Consider the following 16,515-nt stretch of genomic DNA (forward strand, 5'->3'; position numbering starts at 1 on the left):
CACATTTCAGAAATTTAGAGATAGTACGAATTTTCCGAGTAGAAAGCATTTAGTTGTGTCTGGTCAATCGCCTCACTCATTTCGTAGGTGATTATGTTTGCTTAGATATGTGTGCTCTGCAGGAGAGAACACAAACACGCATTGTCGGTAATGGTACGCTGATTCTTCGAGTAAATGCGTTTTTAAAAGAACAAAATATCGGCAAAAACAATAACCCTTAGAAGTCTGCAAGCACAAAGGTTGAGAAAAAAAACCTAAAAACCGTCGTATACTTCGCGCTTCGCACTTATGACCCGCTCCTCCTTTCCTATATCCTCGCCAATGTTTACCTTGCACCAACATGATTCCCCTCGTTAGTCCAGAAGAGGGGGACACCAAGAGGATCGTCATCCCTTTCAGAAAACCGAGACTGTACGTCGGCCTCTAAGCAAAAACAGAAGACATATCCAGCAACATGCTCGAAATGACACATTTTTTAAGGAGGCTTCCATATATTTCCTGACTTTCTGGTAAAAGAACTTGTGCAGATTGAGAACGAAGCATATTTACAGAGGGAAAGATTGGTGCATTTCTTTTGAAATAGTTTAGTATATAGCATGTGACAAGAAATAAAATAGGTTGTAATTAATGTGAAATTCCTTAATCTAATATTCACATTGTTTACACATAATTTGTCGACACCATCTTTTCAAAAAGTAAAACATGTTATTTAATATGACAAATCGTGTAGCCGACAGCGACTGACTTCTGTTGGTTAGGTACTGTAAAAAGTGCATGAATAGTATACTGAACAAAAGGAGTCGGCGTGCATTAATATGCTATTCTTTCTTAACTTACGTCATTTGTATTCACATTTATTATTTCAGTTAATTGAAGAACATAGTTTTTATTATGTGTTTAGATTAACGTTTTAACCTTGAAGTGTTCGCCCTTTCCGTTTCTTTTTTCCAGGTCATTGTGCAATTCACCGTACGTCACAGGTGAAACGACCTCGCAGCCGGTCACTTGCCGATCACTGCAACTTCCACGGTATAATTTTCACAACTAATCCAATCATTTTTGTTCCTTTCTTTATCGGGTAGTAGCTACATATAAATATAAGATTAAACATGAAGCATATCAGAATAAATGTAATACGACAGCCATCTAGCACAAGGAACTCACGCTGTACACATCGCATGTTTAGAATGATTTTCGCTCTGTGCCTCTAAATTTATCATGGCCTCGCAATGTATAACGATATTGTACATTATTATTACCTCTGGGTATATAAGATCAAAATCAATGACCCTTGGTCACTCAACAGCGCCCTGGACATGCCTGTCGAGCACGCGCGCCGGTACCGTGCAAGCGTCGTTCAGGGCAACATGGTAGCGTTCTCTCCTTCGGCTTCGATCGCACTTTCTTCGTGGTGTTGCCGTCGGTGTCGGTTCTAGGCTCACATTCATTGGCCACATATAAATACCGTCCAGAACCCCGTACGTGTGCATCACATGTGCCAGTGAACCTCCAAATCCACCTTCTCTTGCCACGCCATACTGATGCTGCGGTAACCATGGCTAGCCTTGCCAGCAACGAGATGTCGATCCTTCTCTGCAGTACGCAAATGATCGGTCCTTGCCGCTTCAGCGAACCGCGCAGCTCGACGCGCGATCCCGTCACGCATCTGCTCGAACAAACGGGTCGGCGGTGCGCAAGCCACGGTCCCGCAAGCGGCGAGCAAACTCCTCTCACCTGCTTCTTCTGCTGGTAGGGCATGTCGACCGGCGTGCGGGGGCCGTCTTTCCGCGTCGTCCTCGTCAATCCTTGGTTCGACCGTCGGAGCTGCGGCGTTGCCGCGATTAGCCACTGCCGTCGGCGAGGCGAACGGACGTTCTCGCCGGAGCCCCCTGGGGACCCGCGCTTGAACGCACAAGGCGATAAGAAGACCACTACTCCACCTCTGGGAGATGCCTCGGGCTGCTCGACTCGCCCCTCTCGGCGCTAACTCAGAAAGCAGCGACGTCGCGTACCAACTGAGCCAGCGGCGCCGCGCTCTAACGGGTCCGCCTGACGTAAGCGACATGTAAACAACCGATGGGGTCGCATTAAACGGGGACATTCTTGTATCGGTGGGGAGTGACTATGCCGGTGGTCATCACTCCAGCAATAGCTCATTGCCTTCGATGATGTTCTAGAGAAATACTCTCTTAAAAAAGGTATGTGAATTCACTTTCCTGCGGAACACGGAGACAGCCAATCCCGACGAAGTATCCCAGCGAACGACGACGCTCGTAATACGATATGCCCCGACAAAATGCGATTTGAGAAGGGACGAACGAGCAGGTGAAACGTCATACTCATTGTCCCTGTGCATAATGCTTCCACATTTTTTTTTTTCTAGTTGTGTTTTGAGTTGTGTTATTTGCTGGAATCCTTGCATTGTTCGTCGCGATTCATTGTTTTCGTTTTTAAGCGTACTAGCTTGGATTGTGCGCGCGTTACAGATAGACAATCGCAGTTCGTGTCTCGGTAGGCCGCTCTGGAGAAACGTTTTATGGCATTTAAACTATAATGTCATTCCGCCATCTTCTTCAAAGATTCGAATGTGTTTTAACGGATCCCCTAGTCTCAAACTTTTGACCGTCCGCATGTCCGTCCGTACATTTTCCGCTAAATTTAGCAGTTAAATTGATGTCACGTGACCTAAACAATAAATCCAGTTTCTCCACTAAATGTACCGGAAAATGCACGGACGGACGGACGGACGCACGGAAGAACGGTCAAAATTTTGGGACGTGGAGGGTTCTCTAAAAAAATCATTTCGTGTTTTTAAAAAGTGGCGTTGCGAGATCTATACATTAGAGAGTTTTATCATTGCGTACAAAGGCAAACGTAAGCACTGTGCGTTCGCGTTATCATTGTGCGTTCCACACTGCGCGTCTGCGGAGTCCAAACTCCGGTTTTGAATCGGCGCATGGCGGTGTCGCGCGTGCGCAGCCGGGAGCACGCAACGCAAACGCACAGCACTTGGGTTTTGCAGCTCCTCTACGTAATAGTAAAACTATATTTGTTCAGTTTCCTCGCTTAATTTTGCGGGACTTCACGCGACCTCACTTCACGAGATCTATACGCCAATAGACCGATGTCACCAAGCGAACTGCGCAGGCGCGCGCATTCCGGAAGTGGTGCCGCCGCCATGCTAGTTGTAGTTATCCCTTCCCGGCTTCCCGGCTACGTACGGCTGCGCGTACGTACATCATCATAGATTATCATTTGGCACGCCCCGGTATCACCCTGATTCTCTTGCATATTTTTACTTCATATGATTGTGTTGTTTGTGATGCCTTACTTTCCTCAGCAAGTGCAGAAAAGCAGTTTCAGTCATCTTATCGCTTTAGAATCGCTTTGTCGTCTGCTTCGTCGTCGTCTGCTTCTTCGTCTTCGTGAACGCGTGAGCCCACTGCCGTTCACGGGGTAATCCCACTGCGGCCGCGGAAAAAACAAAACTAAAAAACAACGACGCCACTACTCGAGCATTCCGACTCCTCGGACGACTGAATTACCTTGCAAACAAGTGAACATCTAGTGCAATAGCAAAGAACAAAAAAATTCGAGGGACCATCGGCTCGGTGTAGAACCACGGAACAGCATCAAATGTGATGAAAAACTGAGCTCGGTGGCGCTCAGTCTTGTGCATAACGTTTAATCAGCCATCAAGTAAGAGGAGCTAAATAGACTTTCTCGGTCAGCGATAGTTTTCTAAAAGTTGTTTCATTCTGGTTGACAGCCTGTGCGAAAGAGTACAGATGAACAGCGGGAGAAGCCTGCACACAAAGAACTGATTTACAGAAAGGCCATGCCTGACGCGCCGTAATAATTGCCATCTATCAATGCCCGACGGAGGAAGCTTTTATCTGCGGTCTCGACTGGTGATAGTGCAGAATGAATCAGTAACACCAGCCTAGTAGACCACCACAAAATGGATGAGGTTCGTTTGTTACATTTTTGGCGGTAAGTACGTGTTCCACTTCTAAATTGCATTATATAATCTTTTCGCGTTGGTATGGGAAAAAAAAAAATGAAGGCTGCTTCCGAAAAAAAGTTGTTTTATATCAGGTGGTGCATATCGGGAATTGCTGGTCTTTTTTAGTGATTGTCCTGATCTATAGGCAGCCGGCAACGGCCAGGCGGCGCCAGCAGGGTGAGAGCGCACGGTTATACCCTGTCTCGTTGTAACTTGGCAAACGGCGAACGATAAGCCCCACATTGCGTGCCGAAGGCTTCCAAATGCGCGACGTATACGAGCGCAACCCACGCATGTTGGAGCATGACGCAGCGAAAAGTCTGATACTTCTTCGGAGTTGAGACGCGCTCCGGTGATACGCAGTCACGTTCCTATTGGGCCACCAGGGCCGTAGCTTCCGCTCTACTGGCACGTTACGCGATCACGGTTTCCTGGGATACCCAGTATTTCTTGCTTCCGACACTAGGCTCAGCGGCGCCACCGGAGTAATAGCTCACGTTTGAACAATGCAGCCGCCACTCCCAGGGGTACCCAATATTCCTTGCTTCAGTCGCTAGATGGCGCCAAACCAAACAGCATTGCAGGTTGCCTATTGAAGCACAGCTGTGCTTGAAACATTTTGTCGCAATAACAGTTATAACCACCAAAATACACCGAGTAAGAAGTGTATTAAAAACGGCCTCCGCAAAGCAGTTCTGAGGTCCTATTTGAGATAGACCAACGAATAGGCCGCTATGGAGCAAATCATCAGAGAGATTCCAGCTTACGGAACACGTCGGCACGCTCTATGTCTCGTGCCCTGTAATCTTACATATTTTAGCTGACGTGCAATAATGGAATATAAATTATGAAGCAAATCGCGAAACAAATCGTAAAACGCTATTTTTCCTGCCGCTCTGTCCGGCTCTGTCGACCTTTCTTTGCCATGCTTCTTTCTTGCGGAAAGACATAATATCCGAGGCCTTTTCGCCTGGTGCTGTTAGTATAGCTCCGTGGCATACAACATGTGAAGCCACCGATTGAAAACCATGAGTCAACACCTGGCTAAAAGGCTCGTGCTAACTCGAAAATTTCCAAACGCCGGGCGTACGATGAGCGCCGACGCGGCCGGAAAACTGGGGAGAACTACAGGTACCAGAATGCACCGCGGCAGCGGTGGCGTCGCGCAACTCCTCGTGAGATCGGTCTATTCAGTTTCCCTGCTAAATATTGCGGGGAAAGCGATGTCACGTGATCTATGCAAAAAAATCAGTTTCCGCCAGCGTTACTAAAACACTCAGTTGGGAAACTTGCCCTTGAAACCCGGAAGGCTCGCGTCCACCGAGGTTAAACTAAATACAATGACAGCGCCGCCCTTTGGCGACGAGTCAAAACATGGAAGTTGATTTATAAAGCTACAGAGAAATGGCACTGCGAGAATGCGCAACCGGGCTTTGCGCGATTTGACCTGAACCAATAATGCATAGCCCTGCAGTTCCCGGAGTGGCCACTGCGGGAGAAATGGCGGCGTTGGGATCGCCTTCAGTTCGGTTCTCGAGAACAGATCGAAGCCACGTTTTCGAAGCAGGATCTATAGCAGTTTCCCAACTGAGTCGTTATAGTAGCGTTGGCTTCCGCGCTTAAGTCGGCAGGGAAATTGATATCACGTGACCTTTACGCCTATTTATAACAGGCTTGAGCTGAGCTAGTTAGTGCATAGTTCACTTAAGGCCAACTGAACTAGAAAAAACATACACCTAAAGAAAAGACCATTCACACCACTGGACTAACAACTGATTTTCTTTTTACACCGGAGCTGTTAAGAGCTAGGTTCCCCAGGATCGTGTCCGTGTATGTCGACACAAACCTACCTGGACAGCTACCGCCATCTATAAGCGACGGCGGCAAGCACACAACCAGTATGGTTCCCGTTGTCGCTCGTAGATGGCGACAACCTTTCCAGCTATAATAGAAGAATGGATAGTTTGGCGCGTTGGTGGGAATTCATAGTAGGAAACAGCGCGAAAAACAGACGACGACGAAGAAGAAGCACACAGTGTGTTGAGTACAGCTCCGCTAGAGTGTACTAGAAGGAACGAGTGGGACGAGCTACAGGCTCCGCTCATGCTTTCAGTTGCACCTCAAAATGTGGAAAGTGATCAGGTGGACCCAAGTCACTTCGATCGCAGCGCCACCTTCGTATAGTGTACTAGAAAGGACTGAGTGAGACGACCGAAGCGTTTTTTCGGCGCCGCTGCTTGTGGAACGATCTTGGCGTTGGAAAGCAACGCGTTTTTCATAAAATCCGGCTAATCCGAACCGCTTCGCTCGTAGTGCCCGAGAAAGCGCTACGAGCGAAGTGGTTTGCATTAGCCGGGTTTTTCCACATGCGGAGGCACCTAAGTAGCACTCCGGTCGCCCCACTCGGTCCTTCTAGTACACTCTAGCTCCGCTGGTCTTCCCTCTTCACGAGAGTGGAAAGGGTGAATGTTTTTTCTTCCTCTTCTACTACGAGCCTCACTTAAAGGAATGATTCTCTTTTCCTCTTTTTTGCCTTCTAATTCACCTTAAAATTTTTACCCCCGAAGAAATATTTTTTCTCTCTCGTGCAGCACGAGAAAAGGTCCACTAATGCAGACATCGCGTTTTTCATCAATGGCAAGTGCCTCTAGGATTTCACGTCCCAGTTTTGTCTTGTCCTTGCCACGATGTTTGCGTCGTAGGACCGTGCCAAACATTGACGCGCACGACAATGGGTTGGCAAGTGTCCTCCTGCTGACAGGGTTTTCACTGACGCAGCGTGCTCCCTCGTCCGATCGTTAATGCATCGGCCGGTTTGTTCGATGTAACTTCGGCCGCATGTCAGCGGAATGTGGTACTCCACCTCCTTTTGACACAGGGCGTATGGAGACTTGTGAACTGTGCCGCATCTTTCTCGTTGTTACTTCGCTCCTGGTTAACCCTGCGCCACATGGAATAGGCCTTGTTTGGAGCCGAACACACCACCTGAACGCCTTGCCTTCCAGCAACCTTTTCCAACTTGTGGGCCATCCCGTGAACATAGGGCGCTACCATCACCACATGTCGAGTCTCTTTCTTTTCTTTTCTGCTTTTATTCCTGCACCCTAATCCGCGCTTGATGGTCCTGCACACCTTAATAGCTAGGTTCGACATTGTACATGTACCTTTTTTTAGTACACGGAAGTGACGTCATCACGTCTGATTGGTTGGAAACAAAAGTGACGTAATTTCCCTAGAAAAATGTGGGCGGAGTCGGAAAAACTGGGCGGACTTGGCTACCGGACGTGACAACAAAATGACGTTTCGTTTTGTACCGAGTACGTTTCAAAAGGTACTTGCTCGGAACTAGGTGTCATTGGCAGCATGTTTTCGGCGGCGAGGTGTCGCCGTCTCGTCACCTCGACTTTTTCTTTAATAGAGCTTTTTTTTTCGCCAGAAAGGCTGTATCGGGAACACCGCGATGCATTCGAGCTCCCGGAGGAGATCTTTCGGAAGCAATACCGCCTGCCCAAGATCGTGGTGCGGTGGTTGTGCGACGAACTTCGCGAGGAACCGGAAGTGAGGAGAGTGCGTACCACGTCATGACTGTGGAGCTTCAAGTGTTGTGTGCACTGCGCTTCTACGGCACGGGGAGCTTCCAAGGCATGGTGGCGAGCGACGAACACGTAGCGCGGGACCAAAAGACAGTCAGCGTTGCGGTCCGCGCCGTGTCCGTCGCTATCGTGCGTCGTCTCGGGGTCCAGCGTGGCTGGATCCACTTCCCCGAGACGCCGAGCGAGAGGTTCGACGCGGAGAAGGGCTTCAGGCTGCTCGGCAGGATACCCGACGTCATCGGTTGCGTGGACGGGACCATGGTCTCCATCGTCGGCCCGTCCAAGAACGACCCCACCGTCACGAAGGCGGCGTACTGGTGCCGCCAGTACTTCTACGCCCTCAACGTGATGGTGGTAAGTACACTCACGTTACGTTGTCAAAACGCGCCCCAAATCTGTAGAAAAAAAAAACGTATTGCCGATACGGTTTAAGTATGCCGTTTTATGACTGCGGGCTGTGGGGTCTCACGACTGCGCGAGCGTGTGCTCTACGTAGCATGTGAGCCGTGAGACTCTTCTCCCAAAAATAATACTTGTCTGTTAAAACGTGCCAGCTTCCGTAAAAAAAAAAACACATTATTTTTGTTTCAAGGTAGTTAGTTGTACCTTGCATCCAGGAAGGTGTGCTGACATGCATGTGTCAGACAAAATAACTTAAAAGGTTCTGAAATTGCGACTGCTTTGTGAACCATAAGTACAATCTACTACTTGTGGATTCAGGTAATTACCTGTCAATATCTCTCTCACTTTCAGGTGTGTGACGCCGACTGCCGGATAGTGTGCATCGACCCATGGTATCCCGGGTCGGTGCACGACTCCTTCGTGTGGCAATTTTCCTGGCTCCGAAACCAACTCGAGCAAGGGCAGGTGCCACGCGACGGCCGGTTCCTGCTTGGTGAGCATACTAAATTCATTCCTTACGCACACGGTGGCTCCCACTGCTTGAAAGCCACAGTACCACACATACTGTGCTTGTTGTGAGGCACACAGACACAGTTGCTGGAACTCCTTGAAGTGAGACAACACCCAAAGTTTGGCCATTAATCTCTGTTTATGTCCACATAACTCTCACACTCTGCAGGCTACGAAAGCCACACTAAAACAATCTCACGACAGTGATAGATTATGCAAGGCATGCGACCGCAGTGCGAGTCGCTGCCCGGTTCGGCCCACTCACTGTTACTGTCTGCCTGTAGCCTCTTGCTGGTTGGTTTTTGCATGAAGCTGGAGCTCTTTCACTGATACCTGGGGGCGCGCCTGGACGCTTTGACGGTCGTCAGTTTGTACGGAATGGCATCAATTCCTCCTTGGCCACTTGGGGCTCGCCAAATCCGTCCTCGGGTCGTCTCTGTCCCACACACTGGATTCTTTTCCCTGACCCTTCTTCTTCGGTCTGCTTATATAGCTCCTCCTATTAGACCCTCCGTGTCCCAACAGGACCTGACTCCTTTCCAATCTAACCACCCCCTCTCTTTTCCCCATCTCCAACTCCACCGAGGATTAGGAAAGAGGTTCGTCGAACTGGCGCCTTATCCCCTTGCTTGCCAAAGACAAGGCCAGCGTGTTCTGCTCTGCCCGTGCCTAAGGTCACGGCCACACTCCCAAAAGCGACAGAGCTTTTATCTGTCGGATGCAAGGGCCTAATAATGCACTTCCATACAACACAGCACCCCTAAGGAATCGTGCACACATCCCATACAACCCACCAGGAAAACACATAGTTACATGAAATAACAGGGAGTTTGCAGGCAAGCTGGTGCTAATTAATCATAATGTAAACTGATACTGTAGTGCAGAAATATTAACACACTTTTAAGTCCCACTTAAGTTACATTATAATTGACATAGTTGCACACAGCTGTTTTTTTTGCCTTTTATTTTAAAAAGTAAAGAATGTAATATGTTCCATCCTCTACATGTGCAGGTGACAGCGGCTACCCCTTGGAGCCTTGGCTCATCACCCCTGTCCCCGGGAACCACTCGACCTCCACCCCTTGCGTCATGTTTAATAAGGCGCATTCCTCGATCAGGTCTGTTGTGGAGCGCTGCATCGGGCTGTTGAAAAACAGATTCCGGTGTCTGCAAAGGCACCGGGCTTTGTATTACCACCCTTCAACAGCCACCGCCATTATTTCGGCATGTGCAGTGCTCCACAACATCTGCCTTGCATCGAGCGAGCCAGAACCGGAGTCAGACTCCGACCCTGAAGAGTCAGAGTTGGAGTCTGAGCCGAGCTCGGACGGTTCTGAGCCGAGCTCGGAGAGGTCAGCGTCGGCTCCCGAGAGGCTGGCTCCTGCCGGCCCTCCGGTCGGCCTTCCGGTCGGCCTCTCGGACAGGGGGAAGGCTCTGAGGCAGCGCCTTGTCGCCCGGTTCGGAACCCGCCGCATACGTGCCCGTGCGGAGCGCCACACGCAAGGGGTCCGCCGCCACGACGGTAGTCCCGACCACCAGGGACACCGTCGGGGAGCCCCTCAGCGCCCTCGCTGCGGTGGTGCCCAGCACGGACACCGCCAGCGACAGGGAATTTCTCGCCACCACGACTGAGGTCCTGACCACCAAGGACCCCGTCACATCCTTGCCCTCAGTGAAGCCCTACGCGTGGAAGCCGTAAAGTGCACACTTCGCTTCCTGCTCCACAGTCATGGCCGTCCACAAGCTACATACTCTCTTCAGCTCCTACACCTTGTGAAGTTCGTCGCACAGCCAGCGTGCTGCCTCCGGATACGTGTCGAGTGCATCGCGGTGAAATCGATACAGCCTTTTTTTAGAGCGCAGCTCTTAGGGGCCCGTTTCCGGCTTGAGCGGCGTCGCCGTCGGCGTCGGCGTAACCGCGCGGTGCATCATGGGAAATGTCCCATAATGCACCGCGCGAGCCCCCCACCAAGGTCACGTGACCTCGTGGGGGGTCACGTGACCCCCCGAAGTCACGTGACTCCCCTGAGGTCACGTGGCCCCCTCCTCGAGGTCACGTGACCCCCGCCGATGTCGCGTGACCCCCCGATGACGTCATCGTCACTGATGACGTCACCGGCATCCACATCGTCATCGTCATCATCACTGATGACGTCACCGGCATCCACATCGTCATCGTCATCATCACTGATGACGTCACCGGCATCCACATCGTCATCGTCATCACTGATGACGTCACCGGCATCCGCATCGTCATCGTCATCATCACTGATGACGTCACCGGCATCCACATCGTCATCGTCATCATCACTGATGACGTCACCGGCATCCACATCGTCATCGTCATCATCACTGATGACGTCACCGGCATCCGCATCGTCATCGTCATCATCACTGATGACGTCACCGGCATCCACATCGTCATCGTCATCATCACTGATGACGTCACCGGCATCCACATCGTCATCGTCATCATCACTGATGACGTCACCGGCATCCACATCGTCATCGTCATCATCACTGATGACGTCACCGACATCCGCATTGTCATCGTCATCATCACTGATGACGTCATCAGTGACGTCACTGATGTCGTCACCGGCATCCGCATCGTCATCGTCATCATCACTGATGACGTCATCAGCGACGTCACTGATGACGTCACCGACATTCGCATCGTCATCGTCATCATCACTGGTGAAGTCATCAGTGACGTCACTAATGACGTCATCGGTACCCGCATCGTCATCGTCACTGATGACGTCATCAGTGACGTCAGTGATGACATCATCGGCATTGGGGGTCACGTGACCCCCAAGGTAACGTGACCCCCCCCCCTGGTTAGTTTAACCCCCCCCCCCCAGTGCCCTTCCCTCCTCCTCCTCAAGAGCTGCGCTCTAATTCGGCGTTACAGGGAGTTGTAAGCGGCTTTCATTTTTTATTCTTATGAGCAGAAGGCACGAGACGCAGTCGACAGTGACAGAAAAGGTTCGGAGGTTTAGTTGCCAGACCAAAAAATCATCTGGATTGCCCCTGCAAAGAACTCAGAAGTAATTTAGACTACCTCTAGAAAGAAATGCTTGCTTTTGCAGAGATTGCTTTCTTAGTTGCTGATTGAACCAGGGATATTGTTGTCATGGACATTGTTTCATTTTACAAATTCTTCAAAGCGTCTTGCCTTCTGCTCCATTTTATTATCTCTTTCATGGTACTTCATCAAAGTTAGGTGATTGTGTTATCTCAAGACAGTGCACATGTAGTTTGTTTTGAAAATTGCTTTGTTTCTTAAAGAAAAACCTGTGACTTCATTAATAAAAGTGTGATAACATGGAATGTAATATTTCATTCTTGGAAGTAAAACTGAGCATCGACTGGAACCATGTAAGCAATTGGGCAATCTTAAGTATATATCACAGATATCTTGTTGAACACTCTGGTCTTACTTGAGCACAATAGTTAAATTTCGAAAGGAAAAAAATATATATATATATATTCTCTGACTAGCATACCACCATATAAACACTGGACCACTTTGAAAGAATTATCACAGATGTTGCGCCAAACATTCTTATTTGAGCACAGCAATAGCAAGTTCTCGAAAGATAAAAAAATTGTTTCTGACTAAAGCAGCCGTCACTCACGCGCTCCCCGTTGGTTCCGCCGACCCCTCCGCTGCCCCCGGCACACCCGGCTCCTCGTGGTTCGACATTTTGGTTTGAAGAAGGCGCGTAGCGCACATCCCGCATAATATTGGTACAACTTTCTCTCCAATTAATTCTTAAATGTATTGCAAAAGGGTACAAAAAAAGCGGTTTGTTTTAACAACGCCCAAAAGGTTTTGATTGTTTTTCAATACTTTTACCTGTACTAGAACAGATGCGACGGCCAGCGACGCACAGGATTGGTTGCCGTTCCTTCGCTAAACGCAGGAACTGCTCCCCGCGTCGTAGTAAATCCTACCCCGTATCCCGCGCGTAGGGACGCCTCAGGGAATGCGTAGCTACTTCCGCTCGTCGGTGGTTGGCTCCGGACGTCGCTGAAACGGGTGACGGGTGTCAAGTCTGCGATGACGTAGCGGCGTCAAAGTGGGCAGAGCCGCCACGTGAGTGTTGCTAGGATACGCTCCTCCTTTGCATTACGTCACTTCCATGTACCTTTTCTCAAATGTCCAACCTAGCGATCCACGCTCGCCAATCGCTACCAGGAGCGATTTTGGATACCCAGCTTCCTGTAGTCGCGAGACCTGAGTTTTAAAACTTCGCTCGACTTGATTTTAGATTTGCGAGCAGGTGTGCAGGACCATCAAGCGCGGATTAAGGTGCACAAATAAAAGCACAAAGGAAAAGAAAAAGACTCGACATGCGGTGGTGGTAGCGCCCAATGTTCACGGGATGACCCACAAGTTGAAAAAGGTTGCTGGACGGCAAGGCGTTCAGGTGGTGTGTTCGGCTCCAAACAAGGCCTATTCCATGCGTCGCAGGGTTAACCAGGAGCGAAGTAACAACGAAAAGAGGTGTGGCACAGTTCACAAGTCTCTATACGCCCTGTGTGAAAAGGAGTTGGTGTACCACATTCCGCTGACATGCGGCCGAAGTTTTACATCGGACAAACCGGCCGATGCATTTACGATCGGACGAGGGAGCACGCTGCATCAGAGAAAACCCTGTCAGCAGGAGGACACTTGCCAACCCATTGTCGTGCGTTTCAATGTTCGGCACGGTTCTACGATGTAAACATCGTGGCAAAAAACAAAACAAAACTGGGACGTGAAATCCTAGAGGCACTTGCCATTGAGGAAAAAGGCGATGACTGCATTGGTGCACCTTCTCTCGTGCTGCACGAGAAAGAAAAAAATATTTCTTCGGGGGTGAAAGTTTTAAGGTGAATTAGAAAGCAAAAAAGAGGAAAAGAGAATTGTTCCCTCAAGTGAGGCTCGTGGTAAAAGAGGAAAAAAAAAAAGAAAATCAGTTGTTAGTCCAGCGGTGTGAATGGTCTTTTCTTTATCTGTATTTTTTTTTTCTAGTTCAGCTGCCCTTAAGTGAACGCCAATTTAGTTTCCTCGCTAAATTTAGTGGGAAAATTGACGTCACGTGACCTGGCATCATGTGACCTATACACCAATTCAGTTTCCCTGCTATATTCGGCGGGTAAATTGATTCCACGTGACCCATGCACCAATTCAGTTTCCGCGCTAAATTTGGGGGAAATTCATGTCACGTGACCTGGCGTTACTAAGTTTGGCAGGAAAATTTATGTCCTGTAACCTATACGCCAATTTCGTTTCCACGCTAAATTTAGTGGGAAAATTGACATCACGTGACCTGACATCATGTGACCTACACCAGTACCACCTAGAAGAAAAGGCGTGCGCATGACGTTTGGTTAGTAGATCCCCGACCCGACCCAAGCGGCTAACACCCAGAAGCTTGACGGGAGTAGGGAACACGTCACAACTACGTCGCATTCACTGGCGGCCACAGCTGTGTGCGCGACTGCTGAGCGCGAGCTGATAGCGAGCTTCCAGTTCATTTGCAATGTGCATGCGAACACTATACTCTATTTCACCTTATGATGTACCGCGGGAAAAGCTACAAGCGCGAGCTCCTAGCTCTAGGGCACGTCTCGGCGGCACAAGCTCTCGTGCACTAAGGGCAGCTGCCAACGTTATGAGCACGCGCTTCTAGCCTCCGCTGCGGTAAACATAAGGTGAAACGGAGCATAGCTCGGCCAGGAGCGCGAGCCAGCGCGCGCTTCTGGCTTTGAGACGTGCATTCCTAGCGCGCGCGCTCGTTCTAAGGAAGAAAGCTTCGAAGCAGCGACCTCGAGCTCTCGCGCTTGTGGCATTGGCTGCCTTCTCTGCTTAAAGAGGCGATGCAACAATTTTTGTACTTTGCGCAAATTCCGCTTAAAACAGATCCCTGACGTTAATGACCTATGAAACACGCGTTCGTTTCTCACCGCACGCAATAGAAGTCCCAGAAAAAAAATTAAAGGAAAACGAGCACCGTTCACCCCCTCTACTCGCAGCCAGAGCAAGTGGCCACGGGATATGGAGCCGATTATATGCCGCCAATGTTGATCATAGCCACGCGTTGGGGTTGGCAAAGCACAGGACTCGCGCTGAGTTCCAGACATTTTTATGGCTCGGCTATTGTCGTCGTTGCAGCGATTGGACAAGGGCCACTACCCGAATGCATGTCAAGGCATTTATTGTCACGAGCCCAGATTGAATGCGTACGCAGTCTTCACGTCCACTGTGTCAGCATTTGAATATCGTCACAGCTGCGATCGCAAAGCTCGATGACACATTCCCGGAGATCGTACTGTTCCCATTGTCCCCACAGCTTCGTCATCAAATTTCGCGAAGGAGCAAAAGGCGGTTTTGGAAGGAGAGAATGAAAGAAAAGCTCCGCTTTCATTCTTTGAATTCCGCCATGACGAAGACGCTTCTTGGTCAGTGGTGTTGCGTTCGAGTATTCTTGGGTCCTACTAGTGCCAGGAAGCTGGTGTAAAGTAAGAAATATTCTTACCCAATGTCGTTGCACAGTCCCTTTAAGAGTGAACGGAGTATAAACAGCGCTCTCAAAGATGACTTCCAGTGCCAGCGTCAAACGAAGGGCTTTGCAGCCCTTCGCACACCAGTAATGCATTTCCACTCGTGCATTTGATGCTCCACGTGAACGTCTAACTCATCGTATGCTATAGCAACAAACACTCGGCGTGAGCATTTGTTTCATTATCTGCAACACAAACCACTGAAGCAGGCGATGGAGGAGACGATCTCGCAGACGATGGTGCTCATCCGGGCTACCTGGGGCGCTCAGGGGATCTACTGGTAATGACGTTTAGAGGAAGACACGCGCAGGCCTTGTGTTCTATGTGGTATTGCCTATACACCAATTCAGTTTCACTGCTAAATTTGGCGAGCAAATCGATGCCACGTAATCTATGCACCAAATCAGTTTCACCGCTAAATTTTGAGGAAATTGATGTCACGCGACCTGGCTTTACGAGACCTCTACATCAATTCAATTTCTCTGCTAAATTCGGCAAGGAAATTAATGTCACTTGACCCACTCAACACGTCAGTTTCCCCGCTAAATTTTGAGAAATTTATGTCACAAATGCACCAAATCAGTTTACCCCTAAAGTGATGCAAGTGTAGGTTCTTCACTAACCCGAAAAGACTGTTTAATGCCTTCTAAACAAGTTAAAACGATTCCATGCATTACAGCACTTTGGAAAAAAAGTTAGCTTCCAATTTTTTTAACTGCCGGTTTGAAAGTGGTGGGCAGGGGCCTCCGATCAACCATGCCTCACGCCAATCCAGACGCCGACTAGAGCACTGACCATGCAGGACGTCAATTGGAGCTCCATTATCGCCGTCACCCTCTGTCAGCTTTCTGCAGGCACGAATCCCGTTTCTATTATCTCCAACTGATTTGATTCTTCGGGCACCGAGATTCCCGACACTAAAGCCACCCTTGACACAGTCGAATGGCAACCGACTTGTGTTAGCCGCAAACGACGATAGAAGAAACGATCTTGCTTAAGCTCCGAAGTGGACCTTTCTCGTACTGAAAGTCTCACTGTGAGCTTCGTGGCATAAATTTAAGATAATCACATTAGCGGCCTGAGCAGTTTTGAACTGTCAGACGCTGAGCTTATGCGTCCTGACTTCCGAGGGCATCGCTGTAATCGGACCAAATGAACGTATAAATATCATTTCCCTGGACGTCAGCAATAAATTCAACACAAGAGCACTACTCTAATGCACAAGCCTTGGTGGTCTTCTGTATAGGCATAGAAGGCATTTTGGGTCCCACAGTCGGCGGCCTGATGAAGAATGTTCAAATTGCGCTTTAAAATAAAAAAAGGAAAACTGAACGCCTGCAATCTGATACTGAAATCTCTGGAATTCGTCGTTTCGGCTCCTCCGAAATTCTGTGAATCACATTTCGCGGAGGCAAGCTTCCAAACAATGTGCTCCTCGGCTTAGTACGG

The 16,515-nt window shown here is 49.3% G+C and overlaps 1 protein-coding gene across 1 annotated transcript in view; it reads right to left on the bottom strand.

Moving 5' to 3' along the window:
- Positions 1-2,017, bottom strand: part of LOC8028232 (solute carrier family 2, facilitated glucose transporter member 1) — an 82,958-nt gene extending 80,941 nt beyond the window's left edge. The window contains exon 1 of the mRNA XM_002410676.5: positions 1,735-2,017. Within this exon, the coding sequence (XP_002410721.3) occupies positions 1,735-1,758 (24 nt within the window). The 5' untranslated portion in view covers positions 1,759-2,017. The remainder of the gene's footprint in view (positions 1-1,734) is intronic.
- Positions 2,018-16,515: the final 14,498 nt, after the last annotated feature.

The sequence above is a fragment of the Ixodes scapularis genome, unplaced genomic scaffold (genome assembly GCF_016920785.2).
Source record: "Ixodes scapularis isolate PalLabHiFi unplaced genomic scaffold, ASM1692078v2 PGA_scaffold1__304_contigs__length_218370807, whole genome shotgun sequence".
Classification (NCBI taxonomy): domain Eukaryota; kingdom Metazoa; phylum Arthropoda; class Arachnida; order Ixodida; family Ixodidae; genus Ixodes; species Ixodes scapularis.